Source organism: Mytilus edulis, chromosome 12, assembly GCF_963676685.1.
Source record: "Mytilus edulis chromosome 12, xbMytEdul2.2, whole genome shotgun sequence".
NCBI lineage: Eukaryota > Metazoa > Mollusca > Bivalvia > Mytilida > Mytilidae > Mytilus > Mytilus edulis.
Window position 1 is genome coordinate 48,690,639 of NC_092355.1, and position 21,887 is coordinate 48,712,525.

A 21,887-nucleotide genomic window follows, 5' to 3' on the forward strand; every position below is an offset into this window, starting at 1 on the left:
ACATCTCACAATAGTAAGTAGTTATTTATGTATAATATCTATTCTTCGAAATCATAAACATAACAAATAAATAAACAGTAGCCCTTTTCACAAAAAATCTTAAGTGTAAATTTCATCTTACGATAACAATATTTAGTTGCATTGTTAAGGAATATTTTAGACTTACGATAAATTTTACACTTAAGATTTGAAAATGGCTACTGAAACCTACCTTTTCTCTGTCTATTGCTGTTCCGTCACCGTGTCGGATGTTAGATACCATCGAGTCCAAACATTTTTTGCCGTTGTAGTTTAGACACAGTGGTCAATATTATACCGAGAGTAGTCTACTTTTTATTTGTTTTAAATAATGAGATGTGGTAAGATTGCAAATGAGAGAACTATCCATCAGAGATCATATTACATAGATAAACTAGCGATTAATATGTATATTATGTATAAAATTTGACCTTTTTGTTGTGGTGCTGAGTGGCAAATTTCCTATAAAATACTGGAATGTCGACAACTCAAAAATGAGAAAAGCTAAAGTCGTGAAAATTGAACTTTTAAAATCATCTTCATTTAGTCACAAAAACAGCATTTCTATCATGTCTATATATTTTTTATATAGTTTTCATTTTGAAAAACGGAAACTGTTTGGTAGCCGTCAAACCGGCGTACAACCCTAAACCAATAACCGCCTTTTCCTTCGAAAATCCGGTTAAAAACTAAAGGTAGGTGTTAATATAAGAAAGTTTTATAAAATGTTGATGCTTTTTTGTGTCAAATATTCCATGCTTATATGGGATGTGCATTTTTTTTTTAAATCATTTCTTGTACACTTTACAATTTTCTCAATATTTCGCATAATGAGACTGAATCGATTGGTAATAAAATAGGAATATGTTATTACTCAAAAACTTCTTTATGTAAACATACATTTTTTTCTCACAGAGTTGAGTTTGATTATAATATTTTTTTCTAAATTCATTGATATTTTCTACCTGTGTCACATGTTTTTGAAATAATTCCAGAACGTGATTTCAACGAGACTGAAACGACGAAAGATTACATCTTTAATGAATATATATAACAGAATATCTAATATTTTTTTTTCAATTGGGATCATTAAACGCTAATTATTGTGTGAATAACAAATATGAAATTAAAAATTGTGTGAATAACACACACGAATATTAAGAATTGTGTGAAAAACAATAATAGAATAACGAAATTGTGTGAAAACAAATACAAAATTAAACACCTAGATCCGCTTATTACAGTTACTTCAGGCAAGTGTGAAAAGAACACGGTAATAGATGATCTTTTAACACTTGAATTGTTCTAATTGATATAAGGTAAGATAAATTTATGTTAATAAAGTGTCACGTATTAATCTTACACAACAGTAAAATATTTACAAGTACAATCACATAAAAAAAGATCAAGAAGCACACAGCCTATGTAGACTTACAAGACACTATTATATAAAACAGCTGAAACACACAAGTTAATTTTTTTTTCAGAAAATAATATTAAATCTCATGTATTTATCTTGCTAATTTATTAAATTGAATGGAATAATATAAATTAAGATAAGAAAAAAAATAACCCTGTTAAATACAACTAGTTTTAAAATACATGTAGCATCTTACAATAATAACAAAGTTATGTGTTAAAATAGGACATAACTATATATTCTAATTTAAAATTCGGAAAAGTGAAAGAAAAAAGAAAAAGAAAAGAAAAAATAATAAAAAAATAATTCAACACATTTTCAACAATTTTCTAAAAAATATATATTAAAAATATTCTATCAACATATAACATGAACTTTTACAACATATATACTTTCATTATAAGACATAGATTACAGTCAACTATAAACAAGTTTAACAGTATTTAGTTGAGTACTTGTTAAATGTGAAGACTAATATTACCCTATGGATGTTTTTGTGTATTTGAGTAGTTTAATTTTTGTATAAAACATATCTCCATTACACATGGATATACAGTAGAATAAATTGTAATGAAGAAATATAAGAATAATAGATTAATACAAGTGGTCAGTGTATGTAAAGTGCGGATCCTAAAATACCATTTTCACTGTATATGCCATGCATTTCTGATGAAGAATGGTAAATAAACAGACGAAAAATTATGATTTTTGAAGAAAATGAAGAAAATTGTTCACATGTACTATATTTAGTAATAAATAATACAAGTTATACAAAATAAGAGATAGGAACGGGTTTTTTTACGCGCCGAGAGCCATCCATACGTGAAATATATACCGAAATAGGTGAATATTTAGGACGTTTTACGAACAAATCGTGCAGGTGATTAAAAACTAGCAGGGAAGATGTAGTTTGCCCATATTGTATTGAATTCCTCTATGATGCTATCTTTATGCAAGTCCTGTTTACTGTTGAATAATGATACTTTACATTTTCACTGTAGAGCGATTCATTAGTAATGTATATGCGGTGCATTTTCATTGTATGAATTTTATTAATCTTTATGCATTAAATTTCAAATTCAGCCGACTTGCACAAACAATAAATAAAGTAAGAAAAGGATTTGATAGTGTTGACTTTGAGATGAAAAGTTTGATTGAACACTCCAAAACATTCAATAGAATTAATATTTTTTTCAAATAAAACACATCGTTGTCATAATATAACAATATGCAGATCATTTCAGAGTTGAAAGTGTTTCTTAGATTAATGCAAAATATTTTCAAATGCATGCCAATTTGATAAAATTCATGTTTCTGCAGTAGTCATTATACGCATGTGCAAACAAATTTTATCATTGGATTTCGAGTATGGGTCTATTTACCAATCAGAAGAAGCATGTCATAGAATTTTTTATAATTCATCAGAATCTTTGTTTAAAGTGTAGTTATATTTATCCAATGCATTGAAACTTCATCACTGAATACGTACATCTCGCATGTCTATCGAAATAGAATGGGATAAACACAACAATACTTTCTATATTTTTTTATAATTATAATTTTATAAATCACTTCTTGACCAATTTCAATGAGGTTTTGAAGTAAGATTTTTTATTTTTGGTCCGGTTTTAAATTGGCCCACAGGGTCCAAAATAAAATTTGAGGTTCTTTGGTAGGCTGAATCAATACATGATTGTGTTTATTATTATTTTTTTAATTTTTGGCCCATTTAACAAGTTTATGGGGTCCAAACTGTCAAGAAATAAATTCTTTTGGATTTCAACAACAGTTGAATATTTGGGGTACTTTGGAATGCTGAATCTAACCGTGTTTTTAAATTTGGGATTTTTGTATTTTGGGCCAAGTTATCGAAATGGTCCACATTGAGGCCCACAGGGTCAGACATTCAACCTTTTTTTTTTATTTCATCAAAAATGAAGTCTAGCTTGAATGTTCTGTACATACTTACCCCAAACTGTTCAGGGTTCGACCTCTGCGGTAGTATAAAGGGTGCTGTACAACACGTACATCATGTTCCAATGCAACTTTATCAGCATACGTTTTTGACAGATAAAGTTTGCCCTACACAACTTGACTTGCATTTCAAGCTTATTAAATGACTTTGGATAATTATATGTCACATTGTCGTTTCATTTTATACAGTAAAGAACATGCAAGCAACAATGGAGCTAAAACTATCTTTCCTTCAGAATATGAATGTTGAGGCATTTGGGGGCTCAACAATAGGGGAGGCAAGTGAAGATGAATCACAGAAAAAAGAAAGAAAGTTAAGGAGGGGTCTTCATACCAATGCACGTATTGTCCTTTCAAGACAAAATGGGTAGCTAGTTTTCCCAGGCATAAGAAGATCCACACTAATGGGTTAAACAAATGTGACCAGTGTGAATTAAAATTTTAAGACTTCTCAATAAGCATAACAACTGATAGCATGGAGAAAGCCTGATTTGTACTCATTGTTCCAAACACTTCAAAAGCAGAAGTGGGCAGTGGTGGATCCAGAACTTTTTGAAAGGCGGGCCCGATGGCTGACCTAAAAAGGGGGATGGGGTTCAAGCCATGCTTCAGTGATTCCCTATATAATGAACCAAATTCTTCCAAGGCCCCCCCCCCCTGGATACGCCTATGCTGACATAGCTTACCATATGAAGAAAGCAACAGGAACTTTTAATCACATCTGCTCGTTTTATAGTAAAACATTAAAAATGCTTCGCTGACCGCAGAGATCGAACCCTGAACAGTTGGGGCAAATTTGGACATAATATTAAAGCTTGATACTATCTGAATTTGGATTGTGATCAAATTTATGACGTTTTACAGGTTTCTGACACAAGGTAAATGTGTTCGAACATCTTAAATCGTATGCGCAATATTGTGCTGTCAACGTATATTTGTTCCACCTAACAGAAGTTCCAATGGAAACTTTGTTATAAACATCTGTTGGAACAAATATTCTATAACATTTATTCCGTTAGGAACATATGCTGTAATATTTCTTCCTGTGGAAATAATATTCCAGAATATCTTTTCCTTTTGGAACTTATATTATGAAGGAACTTCTTTTCCGTGACAGTGCAACTGAAGGTTTCTTCCCGCCCATAACATTTTGTTTTCCTTCTAGGATAAATAACCATCAAACCAAATCCCAGTCTTTCCTTTCTGGTAATGAACCTTGTAGTACAATTTTAGAGAGGTCCATACACTTGAACACAAGATATTGTCTGGAAACTAGAAAAATGTTTGTTTTGTCATTTCTTTTGCCCCTAATTTATGCATGTCTGGGGCAATTATCCCCGAACAAAATCCCAGTCTTCCATTTGTGATAATGCGAAAAAGATCCAAAAACGTCAAACAAGTAATTATCCGGAAACTACAAACATGATTGTTTTTTGTCCCTTTTTGTTCCTTCATTCTTAAACTGTTAGTACCATAACCCCAACATGAAACCTAACATTCTACATGTGGTATCGAACACTGTGGTACAATTTCAGAACAATCAAAATTCTTATACACAAGTAATTATCCTAAAACTGAAAACATGCTTCTGTTAGGCCCCTTTTCGTAAACGGTTGGAACCATCATCCCCAACATTATCCCAACCTTCCTTTTGTGGTATTGAACCTTCTTTAAAATTTATATAGATCCATTTACTTAAATTAAAGTTGATCGGAAACCAAATGGGTTTTCGGACGACGCAGACGATAACGACATCATAGCAATATACGAACCGGAAAAATAACATTGCGGGGAAACATTTCAGTTTATAGTTCACACATGTCAATATTGTGGGAAACGTATAAATGGCCAGCCAGTTTCTATAGACATATTCAAGTTATAAATAGATATAAATATTAAAGTAATCAAATAATTTTTTCATTTGTTGCAAGTTTAATGATTACATTAATCTACAATAAAAATTCATCGCATTTTCGAAAATTCTACATCAGAAATGAATGCCATACAGGGATAATTCATCGCATTTATTGTGAAAATGGATCGCTTTTAGTAACTGATATCCTATGCTATGTTGCTTTTATTACACATATTTGAACTTTGATACTGTTGTTTTACATTAAAAAGACGCATCATAATGAAAATATGTTAAAATTTAGTTTCAAATCAATTATTTTGGTATTTTCAACGTAAACAAATAAAGTTTTCCCATGATCCTTTATTCTACAATGAACATATTCGCATACAACAGTGAAGATGAACTGACTGGATTCGCACTTTATATACACTGAGTGGTCATGTTTTCTCATTTCCATAGATATTTTGCATGCTGTTTTAACACTCAGTCTTATTTTAATGAAGACCCATGTTTGATTTCAAATTACAGACAACGGACACATTTTAAAGTAATAAAAGAAATCACTAATCAGACATAGGTGTGGTATAATTGCCAATAAAACAACTTTCCTCAACAGAACAACTGAAAAAGAAGTTAATAAATAAAGGTCACCGTACGACCAATAATAATACTAATTGTAATATATTTGTTTAAATAAAAAATATAGAGTGTTACAATTATTGACAACACGACACCTGCTTTTTTCGATAATAATTGTTTTCCGAGAAATAGGATCGAAGATTGATAATTGTGCAATCAACAGTCTGATTTGTGTTATATACTCTGTTTCGACATAATTTGTCCTATTGTACTGCAGCTGTAACCATGGCAACAATTTGTAAATCTTGATTCTGGGAGCAAGTTATTTACACTAAAGGCTGGAAGACTAAAACAAGTGGTTAGTAGAACTTAAATGTCATACGATCATTTCGATAAATGATATTCATTTGAATTTTGCAGCATTAATTCAGGAAATGTCTAATTTTTCTTCCATTAACAGCACGAAAAAGGAGTATGGAAAAGTTATAGAGATTGTAACTATTGGAGTTCCTGTCATAACGATAATTGTTAACGTGCCATCAATTGTTTTGATTATCTGGATAATAGCACGAAAAGAAAAAGTGAAAAATTTACATCTTCTTAGCATTGGATTTACAGATGCGTTGGTTGGTTTATCTGCTTATCTTATGGCAGAAACATACTTGTACACTGACAAAACTTTTTCTTATTACGATTGCTGGATCCGATATTATATGTTTTCCCTTAGCTATGTTGCATCAATGCTACATGTGCATGGTATCTGCGCACAAAGATTAAAAATTGTACTGGGAAAAACAGCAGTACAGACTCAACAATTTCACAGGAAGTTTGCAGGGTTGGTTACTGTTGCTGCGTGGACGTTATCTATCATAATTAACAGTATTGCATTCATTATCTGGACACAACATCACGACTTGACAACGTGCTCATTGGAAACATTGTTTAGAGGACATGCACGAATGTTTTTCTTTTACATGGGAACTGTTTATGGTATTATTACGCTATTAGTTGTAGTAACAATGTCAATATTGTCTCGTCTTCTATGGATTCGATTGAAAAGTAATTCTACAAACGTTTGGGGATATAAGGATAAACGGCTGTTTGTAACTGTTTGTATAATGGCGGTTCTGTTTTTCGTCACTATAACACCTCTTGTCTGTGTTTTACTGAGTTATGATTTTCTTGGAGAGAACAAAAGATCTCAAAGAAGCGCCTGTGTGTTAATCTCCCTTCTGAATTCTGCGGTCAATCCAATTGTATATCTATATCGTGTACCCGAATTTAAAAAGATTTTGAAAAAGATTCTACTCTGTGGAAAATGCAAAATTAAAGTTTATCCCCAAAATAGTGAAAATAGAATCAATTTATCAAATCAAGATTATGAGTTGAAATAAATTAACTTTGCTAACCCCTTTTAGTTCGGTCACGAGTTCAATATTTTCTCTATTTGAATTCTGCGATTAGTTATTATTTTTATTACATTGAAGGCATTGGCAAGAATCTGTCCAGTTTAAGGGAGATAACTCAATTTGAAAACAATTATTTTCAACGACAAGGAGGATAACCTTTCCTCGCTCCATATGGGGTCACTAGTTAATTAATCAATTGCAATTACACGCACAATTAAGGATTTGACCACCCGCTGTTTTGTAAAGATAACTTCAGTGAAAACCAATACCAGATGTTATCTATAAAATAATTTCGTATCAAGTTTTCTGTTTTTTGGTGCTGTTTGTTAAATTGATTGAAGGCCGGAGTTCCGATATTCGATCTATGTTGAAATCTTGGACTACTGAAGAAGTGTATAAGTCCAAGTTGAAACGTCTCAAGATGTTTAATCCCAATTGGTAAATGTAATATGCATATAAAAAAACAGATAATATTATTTAGAATGAATTTAGCATCAAACTGACTGAAATGTAATTGTTTTAGTACAACTATTTCACTTATAATTGGCCGAAAGGCTGTTGTCTTACGATTCTTTTTTTTATTCATATAATCTGATGTTCAGTTGTTGTCGTCTATTAATGTGGTTCAAAAGTGTTTCTGTGTTTTTTAAATAGATTAGACCGTTGGTTTTCCTGTTTGAATGGTTGCACACTAGTAAGTTTTGGGGCCCTTTTCTAGCTTGCTGTTTGGTGTGAGACTAAGCTCCGTGTTCAACACCGTACCTTCACCTATAATGGTTTACTTATATAAATTGTTTCCTGGATGGAGAATTGTCTCATTGGCACTCACACCACATCTTCCTATATCTATATATACTAGAACACAACCGCGAAATCGCGGGCATATACAGCTCGCAAACTGTTGTAGGATGATATTTTGAAAAAAGATATTATGTATTGAGAATTTCATAAAAGGTATCAAAAGCCCTCTCCATTTTTTCCAAAGTCCGATATTTGTTTCCTTTCTGTTAAATTCGTTTATTTTCGTGTTTCTGGCCTCAGACAACAACTCTTCTTCTCTTTTGCTACAATGCATCTTCTGGTAAAAGTCAAATTAAACTAAAATTTGGAATGCTTCAAACATGAAATAAATGTAACTGCTTGTATATAGACCATTATTAGTCTAATAAAATATTATTGAAGGACAAGCCATGAGTGCTTTTTCTTTTCAGAGCCTTATAAACATGCTAATGGTAGGATATGAATCTTGTATAAATTACTAAGACTGATTAAGGATAATTTGAGGGGTGATCGGAGGGGGTACTGATCACGAAATTCCCGGCTTAAAAACATGAAATCCCGAGATACAGAATTTATAGAAATTCATATTCCGAAATCACGAAATCGAAAAAGATATTCCCGGATCCCGTAAGGATCAATCCCCAAACCCTGAGCTTAAAAACACCCGATCCCGACGTCCTGAAAAAGGTCCTGCCTCCCTCCAATCTCTACGCTACTTTCATTTTTGCCAAATCACTACTTTCACTTTCAACAATAAATTTGTATGCCCCATTAATGGGCATTATGTTTTCTAGTTTCTTATCTTCTCCAGTTACAAGCTTCCCAATAATTAATAGTACGTAATTTAAAAAAAAATATCTAGTGGGAATCGGCCAAGTTCCCTATATATCATGTCATCAGGAGTAGTTGTTTTGAACAATTCATTTTTTTTTCAATTCAAAGTTTTATTGCCATATAAACTTTACAGTTTGTGACATATAACAACAACAAAAACAAATGAAGACAACAACTAAGTAACTCAATATATATATATATATATTCAGGTAAATATTAAAGGGTCACCTGTCCTCAGTTCCACATAAAGCAGTAATTTACAAAATTAACACGTTCTATAACAGAGGTCTTGTCCATTCCCCAGACGTCACATCCGTATAATATTATCGGCTTAACTTCTTTGTCAAATAATTCTAGTTGACGTTTTAAATTAAATAATCTCCCCTATTTTTTTTTTAGAATATCGTACATTGAACGTGTTCCTTTATCAGATTGTGCTTTTGTGAAAGTTCCTGTCCTAGGAAATAACACACCAAGATATGCATTCTTCAACAATATCAAACTTTAACTTTATTTTATTAATATCAACATATCTAAAAACAACATTTTGTAATGAAAAAATGCTACAGTAAAAGAACTTTTATTCGTGGTGTACATATTTTCGTGATTTTCGTAGATGACTTTATTCGCAAATTTAAGTGTCCAACGAACTTAAACAACTATTGTCCAAATCAAGACATGGAAAGATCCCCATCCGTACGTTTGACTACTGATATGATCTAGAAAATATATTGAATAACGCCAAATCTGAGAATACTTTACTATAGCAGTCACAGAACTACAACCGCACGCAGGATGATACCCATTTAATCTTTAATAACCGAAACTGTACAACTTTTGATCTTTTAGTTCTCATAAAAGATATTTTTGATCGATGAAAGTCAGATTTCCGGTATTAATATGCTAGTATGATAAAGTGTTCATTTTATATCCTCATAGTTCTCGTACATATGGGAAATAATAATTTCATGCTTGGGTTGAATTGGATAAGAATTATTTGACAATTCAAGATACGTTTATAGCATTTGTTACTGTTTTCTTTAGGTGACATGTTTTAAGCCTAATCAACACCTTTGATGGTCTTTAATCTGTTGATCACTTTATCATGGATTAATTAGTGTGTAACAGGAGAGTCGGGTGGTTATGCGTCAGTTAATGTCGGTTAATGGTTCTTTCCGCTGGGACTGAGCTCTGGCAAATGAGACCAAATACAGATGATGTTCAGATACTTTATTAAATGTTTCACGAAATGTACATGTGAACAGTAAAACTAAAACATAAATTTAGTTAATTAAGGCAAAATTTGTTGGTCGGATTAATGATAAACCCATGTAGTAATAAATGTAAGGCGGATTAATGGTAAATCCAGGTGGTCTTTTTGAGACCCAATTTTAAATATTTCTTTAATAATGCTATATTTTTCACAGGTCCATTTAAGAAGGTAAAATTCTTCCATGAATCTTCTCTTAAATATCCAGTAAGTTTGATGAAACGTGTACCAAATCATTACCATATAATTTATCTAAATATACACTCTGTTATTCCTTTCTCTGAAATAGTTCATTTTGCGTCATTCCGTATTAAGCAAAGCGAGATTATTCCACAGCATCTCCGTTACAAGCGTAATCACTACAATTTACTCGGCGGGTCAATGTTTACTTTGCAATTTCCTTCAATCCAGACTATTTTTAAACTTTGTTTCTAAAGCTTTAATTTTTCAAATGTTTTTTTAGATAAATTTCACGAATTTAAAAACCCACGGACATGTAAATATTGCTCAAACCACGAAAATTGATACCCACAAATTAAACTACTTTCCCAGTATTTTGTTTTTAGTGACATTGACTTTGAATTTCAATGTATCACAATAATCCTTTAAAGCATCTTATTGTTTTTGTAGATCTGCTGAACAATGATAAGTTTATGTGATACTTACATTAAAAAAATTTATTATACAGATCTTCAAAATATATCAAATTATTTAATTATTACGACCTTTTAAGCCGTCACTACATGTTAGTGCGTACACTCTTGTACATGTATACATAATAATTTATGTAGTACTTATTTGTTAAGAACACGCAAGTGAAGTTGTATATATTATATGTAGAATTTCATGGATAACGATTAGATTCGTGTTAGCTTTGCTTTACATAATGTTATGGTTTCAAAACAAAAACAAAACTGGGTGATATACATAGAAGTAACCGGGTGATTGTGTAGTAATCAACATTGACCAAACCGGCCTCTACCACCCATTTGTTACGTTCCATGCACAGAAATACAAGAACTGAGGTGCTTAAAGTGGCTAGTATTACAATCTCCATGTCAATATCTTACTTTCCGTACTTTTTTCCCCTTATAATTTGAGGTAAAGGTTCACTGTCTCTTATATTCGATTTTTTTTCTCCGTTAATGTAGAACGGTCGTAAAATATTCCTCATTTTAACATTCATTTTTTTCTTATTTCTCCGTTAATGTAGAACGGTCGTAGAAAATATTACATCTCACAATTGTAAGTAGTTATTGATGTATAATATATATTCTTCGAAATCATAAACATAACAAATAAATAAACAGAAACCTACCTTTTCTCTGTCTATTGCTATTCCGTCACCGTGTCGGATGTTAGATACCATCGAGTCCAAACATTTTTGTTGTTGTTGTAGTTTAGACACAGTGGTCAATATTATACCGAAAGGAGTCTACTTTTTATTTGTTTAAAATAATGAGATGTGGTAAGATTGCAAATGAGAGATCTATCCATCCGAGACCATATCACATAGATAAATTAGCGATTAATATGTATATTATGTACAAATGTATTAATTAATTGGACATTTTTCCTGTGGTTCTTTTTTGTTGTGGTGCTTTTTAATTAATTGGACTTTTTTGTTGTGGTGCTGAACTTTTAAAACTATCTTCATTTAGCCACCAAAACAAAAACCAGCATTTCTATATATTTTGTTTCATATAGTTTTCATTTTAATAAACGAAAACTGTTTAGTAGCCACCAAATCGGCGTACAACCTCCAATCAATAACCGCCTTTTCCTTCGAAAATCCGGTTAAAAACTAAAAGTAGGTGTTAATATCAGAAAGTTTTATAAAATTTTGATGCTTTTTTGTGTCAAATATTCCATGCTTAATTATATGGGATGCGCATGTTTTTTGAAAAAAAAAAACATTTCTTGTACACTTTAACAATTTTCTCAATATTTCGCCTAATGAGACTGACTCGATTGGTAATAATATAGGAATATTTTATTACTCAAAAACTTCTTTATGTAAAAACACATTTTTTTCTCACAGAGTTGAGTTTGATTATAATATTTTTTTCTAAATTCATTGATACTTTCTACCTGTGTCACATGTTTTTGAAATAATTGCAGAACATGATTTCAACGAGACTGAAACGACAAAAGATTACATCTTTAATGAATGTATATAACAGAATATCTAATATTTTTTTTCAATTGGGACCATTAAACGCTAATTATTGTGTTAAACGCTAATTATTGTGTGAATAACAAATATGAAATTAAAAATTGTGTGAATAACACACACACAAATTAAGAATTGTGTGAAAAACAATAATAACATTAAGGAATTGTGTGAAATCAAATACAAAATTAACACATACAGTCTATGGAAGAAGCGTATCGATAAAAACTTTTCTTATATCACAAAGCGATATTGTCTAATATCAATTGTAAATATGCAGACATTCCATGCGGAAAATGTTGTTTTCGGCAACGAAAAATTAAGAAAATACTAACTTTAAAACGTATTGTTCAAATATAAACTACAATTGAGTCTAAATATACATTGAGAAGTTAGTTAGAAGCTAAAGTTTATGTCCGTGTAAAATTTGAAGTGCTGTGTTTTTCTTATATACATAAATAAACAATGCGATACTTTTAAAATATTATAGCAGTGTTTTTCTTATATCAATATTAGTACCGATTAGTATTAATATTAGACTGTTGTACCCATATTTTGACAATTTTACCTATTATGTCTGTTTTGTTCACGCATCGTTGTAAATATGACAGAATTTGATGAGGCTGTCATACACGTGAGAGGTTAAGCGCTATAAAACCAGGTTCAATCCACCATTTTCAAAACTTGAAAATGCCAGTACTGAGTCAGAAATATGACAGTTGTTATTTATTCGTTTGGTGTGTTTTATCATTTGATTTTACCATTTAATAAGGGACTTTCTGTTTTGAATTTTCCTCGGAGTTCAGTATTTTGGTGATTTTACTTCTTAATAGTATTGTATGTAAATAAGCAGTTTTAAGATCATTGCTTAAATTCAAATTGTTTTTGTTAACATCTTACAAATTTCTCAATTGGTTTTGGAAGCAAAACTAATCAAATAAGGGTTTAATAAATAATGCCGTAATCAAATAGCTAAGTATCAAAATGATTGTTCACATATGTAACATTTAGCAAATTTCATAATGAACGCACCGAAATAATGTATATCCGATATGCTCGCAACGCACACATAGAAGACTTTCATTGGATAACAATGAAACTAACTTGTGACAAAGATGAATCATACTGTCCTCGTTCAGATAGATTCGACAAAATCTGACCTGTACTTTTGAATCTCCTTTTTTTTTTACAAAATAGACCGTTGGTTTTCCTAACACTAGCAATGTTCTTGTTCCTATATAGCGTGGTGTTCACTGTGAGCCAAGGTTCCGTGTTTAAGGACCTACTTTGATCTATAATGGTTTACTTTAAACAAATTATAACTTTGATGGAAAGTTGTCTCATTCGAACTCATGCACCCTCTTCTTATATCTATAAATCTTTAAAATTTCCCCTTATAGATAACTGCTTTCCAGTCTTCCAACTGAACGATCTAAATGTATGAATATAGAAAAGATATATACACATTTCTAACATCAAAAGACAATTACATCTTATTTATTTGTGTTCTAAACATTTTTTTAGTACTCATTGAAGAAATTAATTTATACCAAGCGATACGGATTGTTATTTTGCACTAAGAAATGTTCGCGTACGATCGTATAAACGATCGGTTACTAGCCAAAAACGAAAGTCAAATCTCTGTGGCAACACAACATCGAAATACCCTCACGGTCATCGCGATGTAAAAGAGCGTCCACGCGGCGAGCTGATTATGTTCATAGAGATATCGATTTACCAACGGGAAAAGTATTTGATATCCCAAAAGAACTGTTTTCCTTCTTAATATCTTTTTCTATGTTAATAATAAGTACATTTTCTGTTTGACAAGATTTTTGATTTTCTTTGTATCTGAAGTTGTCCAATTTATAGTCTGAGGCTACTCAGTTGGTATCTTCAAAGTTCGGGACATCAGCATTTGTACATTTTAATTTGTTTGGATTATTGATTTTACCATTTGACTATTTATTGTAATTTGGAGCTGTATTGGATTGGATTGTTTGAATGAATGTTTCTTTTAAGTAATGACATTTTTTGTCTATTTCGATATTACCAAGGTGGATAGGCTATAACAGTGTGACCAGTATATTATAATCTAATAGGTAGGTAGACGTATTTGCAACCGCATTTAAATTCCGCCATTGCATCATAACTTCAAATAGAATTATAAAAAATAAGATGTGGTATTATTGCCAATGAGACAACTGTCCACAAGAGACCAAAATAACACAGACATTAACAACTATAGGTCACCGTACGGCCTTCAACATTGAGCAAAGCCCATACCGCATAGTCAGCTATAAAAGGCCCGATAAGACAATGTAAAAAAATTCAAACGAGAAAACTAACGGCTTTATGTATATGAAAAAAATGAACGAAAAACAAATATGTAACACATAAACAAACGACAACAACTGAATTACAGGCTCCTGACTTCAGACAGGCACATACATAAATAATGTGGCGAGGTTAAACATGTTAGTTAGTCGGTTAAACGATGTGATTGAAAACAATAGACTGAACGGATTATTAACACTTTCAACTATCAATAGGGTCAAGAAACATTTTTAAAATGATAAGTTCATGTAAGCGTTAATTTTGTTACCAGTTACAAAATTTTAGTGATATTGAGCCTAAAACATTAAACCAGTCATGATCTAAGTTTGTGAATTAAGTTTGTAGTTTTCTTGACATGCATTGTGACGTGTCATCGTATTCATTTTGTATTAGAAAACTATAGCAGTTATATTAGAAAAGTATCGCATTTATAAATTTTTGATATTAAAAAATCATCGCTATGATATAAGACAAATATCGCATTGATATTTTAAAATATAGCAGTATCGTTGACTTATAGGTGATTTAGTCGTAGCAAACAATTGAATTCATCTCAATTGCATTCCACTGGATTTGCTACATGATACTGATAGAATGTGTACATCTACAAATGATAAATCGTGCATTTATGTTTTATTTATTCAATAATTCAATTTTCTCGTTTAAATACACCTTGCTTGTTATTACATAAAATAACTCATGAAAATTATACACCAGACGTATGTCGTGTTAAATGTCACCCTGTTATAAGAAAAGAGTCATTACTTTATACCGAGAAATATGCCTTTCTTCGTACAAATGCTAACATTCGTCTGAAATTTCCCACAATCCAACTCGTTGATATAAGACAATATCGCTCGTTGATATAAGAAAACCTTTTATCGAATCGCTTCTTCCATAGACTGACATAGATCCGCTTATTACAGTTACTTCAGGCAAGTGTGAAAAAGAACACGGTTATCGATGGTCTATTAGCTTAAATTGTTAAATTTATATAAGGCAAGATAAATTTATGTAAAGTACAATCACATAAAAAAAGATCGATCGGCACCCAGGTTAAAAGACTTATGAGACATTCAAAACAGCTCAAACAAACAAAGTTTAGAAAAAGAAATTATTAAGAAATTTTATGTATTTATCTTGCAAACTTAATAAATTGAATTGAATAATATAAATTAGAATAAGTAAAAAATTAATACTGTTCAATACACCTAGTTTAAAAATTGCGTCTGACGACAATAACAAAATTATACGGAGCCCCGCTAGGGACATGCAAAGAAAAGAAAATATATTGTGCGCACAACTTAAATAATTTGTGCGCACAAAATAATATAGTGTGCGCACAATTTGAATATATCGTGCGCACAATTTAAATATATGCCCCAAAACGGACCATATTTGGAAAAATTGAATCATAATTGTTCCGTTTGTTTTCAATATATACCACTGAGGAATACATTTTCATTGACTACTCCTTAATTGCTTTGTAACATTTCAGTTTCATAATGAATACGAACAATATTTTGTAAATATGTAAAATGAAATCGATAGAAAATAGATACAATCAGTGACCTCTTGTCCTCTCTTCTTTTAATCAGAATGAAACATTTGTACACAACTCTTAAAAATTCTAAATCATAATTAGCATATTGTTCTATGTCGGAAACTTGTTATTTAGTGATTCTCGTTTATTGGTTCATATATGTATATCGTTTTGTTATAGCCCTTTTGGGCCTTTCATAGTTTGCTGTTTGGTGTGAGCCAACGCTCCGTAATGAAGACCGTTCTATTAAGAATTGAATGCTTCTGTTTTTAACTTTATTGGGGTGTAAAAGCGTTGACCGAAGTACATTTTGTTTAAGCGAGGAAGCTTCATACTAAAAATGTGCGCACAGTCAACGCTTATACAACCGGGGGTTTAACCCTAATAAGTTACAAAAAGAAGCATTCAATACTTATAATAACATTTTTTAGCAATGATCATGAAAACACGAATTTTATTATTGTTTTATTAAATTCACATGTGGACTTTATTGTGGGACCACGTGGTATCATGAATGAAAAGTTTCATTGAGCAATGCAATTGCTTACGGAATAACACGTGATGCAGTAAGCCAATCAGAATAAAGTTTCACAATGAAACATACATCTAATGTAATTATTAACTTTTAATAAATTTTGACTTGGATGGAGAGCTGTCTCATTGGCACTCATATTGCATCTTCTGATTTATATATGTACTCAGTTTTATCTTTATTTGATGACAACTTCATGGTGTATTTCTAAGACTGAACACACCGTCACATTTCAATGACTAACAGTACATTTTGAGTCAAAACCGTACTTAAGTATGTGTATTCAGTTTTCAGTGAATTTGACTTACTTTACACTTTTACAATGATATCTTTAGAGAAACCATATTATTCATTTAAGTTGATGACACTAAATCATCATCATAAACTATAACCAAAACTTTTACCATAAACAGAGACGGACGGACGGACAGACGGACGTAAAGACTTTTAAATATAATGACAATCTCTATCGTCGACGGAGCATAACAAAATCAAAGTCGTGAATTGTGGAACATGTCAGTCTTGTGTCAATCAAAATTAACAAAATCTTGAGATTTTCAGAAATAAAGTATAATGCATAAGTGCAAATAGTACTTTTATATTTGTTACAAGAAAGTCTATTGCCAAGTCTGTTTCAAACCGTTCCAATAAACTCTGATATAAAGTGGAGGCTTCCATCGCATCTGTTGGTAAAACAAGTTTCAGACGAAATAAACGTAACTTCTCCAGTATTCAGGAGTCGATACAAATGCAGTGGGGATTTTTTGCTAGAGTATTTCAATGTAATCTAGCCCCATTTCAAAAGAAAACCTAATGCATTTCTCCATTCTGTCACTTTACAAAGGAGACATTGAAGCCCCGTACCATGTGTTAGGTCAAAGAATTTATCGCACACTATATTATGTTGTGCGCACACTATATTTAATTGTGCGCACAATCTGTTTAAATTGTGCGCACAATAGATTTATATTGTGCACACAATATATTTAAGTTGTGCGCACAATATAATTAAGTTGTGCGCACAATATATCATTTTGTGCGCACAATGTATTTTTTTTCTTTGTATGTCCATAGCGGGGCTCCGTAATATTATGGTTAAAGCTGCGATAAAAATTTAAAAAAAACTATAAATATTCTAATTTAAAATTAAGGAAAGTGAAAGAAAAAAAAAGAAAAAATTAATTCAAACCACTTTTACAAATTTTATTGACAATATAGAATCATATTCAAAACAGTGTAGCTGTGGCCATTGATTGACAACCTTAAACTATCCCATTGACTGGGGCAGATTATGTGAACGTTTGTCTGTAACAACCGCTGCTCACTATGTACTTGTTAAAGGCACTTAAACTGTGGGGTCACAAAAGGTTCTCAACAACTAAATAAAGAAATTAGAAAAAATAATCAGGAATAACACGATGTTTTGATTTATATCAATAATATAAATCAAAACATAAAGTTATTCCTGATTAATTTTTCGAACTATTTTAATATTAAAGGCGTTAAGAACCTTTGGTGACCCCACAGTTTAAATTCTATAATAAGTAAGTAGTGAGCAGTTGTCGTTACAGACACACGTTCACCTAATCTGCCCCAGTCAATGGGATAATTTAAGGTTGTCAATCAATGGCCACAGCTACACTGTTTTGAATATGATTCTATACTGACACATTTTCTATCAACATATAACATGAACTTTTACAACACATATACTTTCATTATAAGACATAGATTACAGTCACCTGCAAACAAGTTTAATAGTATTTACCCTATGGATGTCTTTTATGTATTTGAGTAATTTTTGTATAAAACATATCTCCATTAAACATGGATATACCGTAGAATAAATTGTATTAATTAAGAAATATAGGAATAGATTCATACAAGTGGTCATGTGTTTTCTCATTTCCCCAATAAATATGTTGCATGCTGTTTTAACACTCAGTCTTATTCTAATAGAGACCCATATTTGATTTCAAATTACGGACAATAGACACATTAAATAAGTAGCAAAGAAATTGATACATATCAAAGGTGTGGTATGATTGCAAATAAAACAGCTCTCCACAACAGAATAAATGACACCCTATAGAAGTAAAAAAATGATGGTCACCGTACGACCAACAATAACACTAACTGTGATATATTTGTTTGAATAAAAAACATAGAGTGTTATAATTATTGACAACACGACACCTGCTTTTTTCGATAATAATTATATTCCGAGAAATAGGATCGAAGATTGATAATTTTGCAATCAACACTCTGATTGGTCTTACATGGTATATACTCTGTTTCGACATAATTTGTTCTTTTGTACTGCTGGCAAAATTTTGTAAATCTTGATTCTGGGAGGAAGTTCTCTACACTAAATGCCGGAGGAGTATATATATATACAAGTGTTCAGTAAAACTATTATGTCATACGATCATTTCGATAAATGATAATAATTCATTTGAATTTTTCAGAATAAAATTCCGAAATGTCTAATTTTTCATCCATTAACAGCACGAAAAAGGAATATGGAAAAGTTATAGAAATTGTAACTATTGGAGTTCCTGTCACAACGATGATTGTTAACGTGCCATCAATTGTTTTGATTATCTGGATAATAGCACGAAAAGAAAAAGTGAAAAATTTACATCTTCTTAGCATTGGAATTACAGATACATTGGTCGGTATATCTGCTTATCTAATGGCAGAAACATACTTGTACACTGACAAAATATTTTCTTATTACAACTGTTGGATCCGATATTATATGTTTACCCTGAGCCTTTCTGCATCAATGTTACATGTGTTTGGTATTTGCGCACAAAGATTAAAAATTGTAATCAGAAAAACAGCAGTACAAAATCACCGGAATTTTGCATGGTTTGTTATCCTTGCTTCATGGACGCTGTCTATTATTTTTAACAGTATTCCATTCAGTATATGGACACAAGATCACGACCTGACAATGTGTTCATTGGATACCTTGTTTAGCGGATATGAACAAATGTTTTCCTTTTACAGTGGAACTGTTTATGGTATAATTACGCTATTGGTTGTGGTAACAATGTCAATTTTGTCTCGTCTTCTATGGCTTCGATTTAAAATTAATTCTACAAACGTTTGGGGATATAAGGATAAACGGCTGTTTGTAACTGTTTGTATAATGGCGGTTCTGTTTTTCGTCACTATAACACCTCTTGTCTGTGTTTTACTGAGTTATGATTTGCTAGGAGAGAACAAAAGATCTCAAAGAAGCGCCTGTGTGTTGATCTCTCTGCTGAATTCTGCCATCAATCCAATTGTTTATTTATTTCGTGTACCAGAATTTACACAGATTTTGAGGAAGATTTTACTCTGTGGAAAATGCACCAATACAGTTTATTCCCATAACAGTCAAAACAGAATCGATTTATCAAATCAAGCATCTTGATTATAAGTTGAAATAGATTTACATTGCTTACAATTTTAAAATTCAAGATCAGAGAAAAGAAAACGTGCAATGTATAGAATCTACATAATTATGTAATATTTCATGCTTTATTTTTAAAGGGATTTCAGAAGTTGTTCTATTTATATATATGAAATTGATATATATGTAGCGAAACGACAACTATAACCTGCGCTTCAAATTGAGGAACAAACCATTAAATATATTCTAAAAATCTCTATGTTATAATATTTGACACGTTGCTATATTTTGATATAATTGTATTTATTTTATTTATCTAATTTGTGTTTAGTGTACATTTGTTCTCTGAATAATGATGTCTGAAAATAAAGTTGTATTAAATGTTTTCTCGTTACTTAAAATAAACAGAAAGTAGTCGCATAAGAGAGTCGTTCCCGGAAATAGAACATTCGTGAAATCGTATAACACTTCGTGATAAAAAATTTAAACACCTCGTTTGAAATGAAATCAAAAGTTGCTTCACAGTCAGATTCTACTTCGTCAGAATTATCTCCCCATTACGCCAGTTCATTTTCACAATCGTAGAAATGGAAGCCATTGTAGGGATGACGCGCTACCAATTTTGCTCATGGAAACCGATAAATTTATCAACATTGCACCATTACGATCCTTATATGTGAGTTGTAATTTAAAAGACAAATGTATCAACTAGCTACTGAGCATCAGTTAATGATCTTGTCTGCATTGATTCAACTTAAAACTATTGTCTGATCGGTTGTCAGGTGGAATTTTCGAAAATTCATAAACATTTTAAAAAATTCTAATTAAAAATTTCGTTGAACAGCAGACTAGATTTTTTTTAGTGTACAAAGACTATAAACCCTAGTTTTCACACACAAAAAATTATATTTTTTCAAAGATAAGCATTTTCATCATCCAACTTGAAGACTGTCGTCAAGTACTTTCAGTAAAAAAAATAGCTATTCGAACACACATTCTCTGTTTTTGTGACTCATTAGATAGGTATTTCATCTTTTAGTTCTGTTATTTTTTTGTGTTATAAAGTCAATCTGTAGCTTTGATATATAAAATTAATAGAATCTGAAGCGAGACGATGTATGAAATAATCTTACTTTGTACGATATCAAGACAAAATACTCAACTCAAACACGCCCTAACATAAAAAAGGTGCACTCGATTTTCGCTTTTCGATACAATTGTTACTCATTTTTTTGGAATTTTTTCTTGAGTCACATAATGGAAGGGCAGACACGAAAATTTTTAAACTAATAGATTGATATGTTTTCCGTCCGTGGTAATTTTTTCAAGAAAATCGAAGGTAAGGCATTTTCTTCATCCAACTTGAAAGATACCCATGTCGTCGACTTGAAATATAATTGTTCTGCTTAACTATGTACAAGATAAATTGAAAACTTTTGCAAATGGTGTTTTTAAAATAAAACACCTCGCAATTGAGAAGAAAATTGTAATTTTGTTTGTTTCGATTAATTTTTAAAAATTCTGTCACTATAGTAAACAATACAGTACACATTTATCGCCGTCTCTAACAAAGAGCTTCGATTCTTTTGTTCTATTTTAACCAGGTTTCCGACTGGTCATACATATCCAAGTTCAATATATTTAAGGAATTACTGTAATATTTGTTTTCTGTCTATAAAGAAATAACATAAAAAATGTGGTGCACACTAATTAACCCGCATAGCGTGTATCACGCCTTTTATGTTATTTCGAATAGACAG

The 21,887-nt window shown here is 31.3% G+C and overlaps 1 protein-coding gene across 1 annotated transcript; it reads left to right on the forward strand.

The window, feature by feature from the left end:
* Positions 1-19,206: 19,206 nt before the first annotated feature.
* LOC139497658 (sphingosine 1-phosphate receptor 1-like) lies at positions 19,207-20,148 on the forward strand. The gene has a single exon (XM_071285888.1). The coding sequence runs from the start codon at positions 19,207-19,209 to the stop codon at positions 20,146-20,148; it is 942 nt and encodes a 313-aa protein (XP_071141989.1).
* Positions 20,149-21,887: the final 1,739 nt, after the last annotated feature.

Excerpts from the sequence above, each read along its gene's own strand:
- LOC139497658 (XM_071285888.1), top strand. The coding sequence starts at position 19,207 with ATGTCTAATTTTTCATCCATTAACAGCACGAAAAAGGAATATGGAAAA.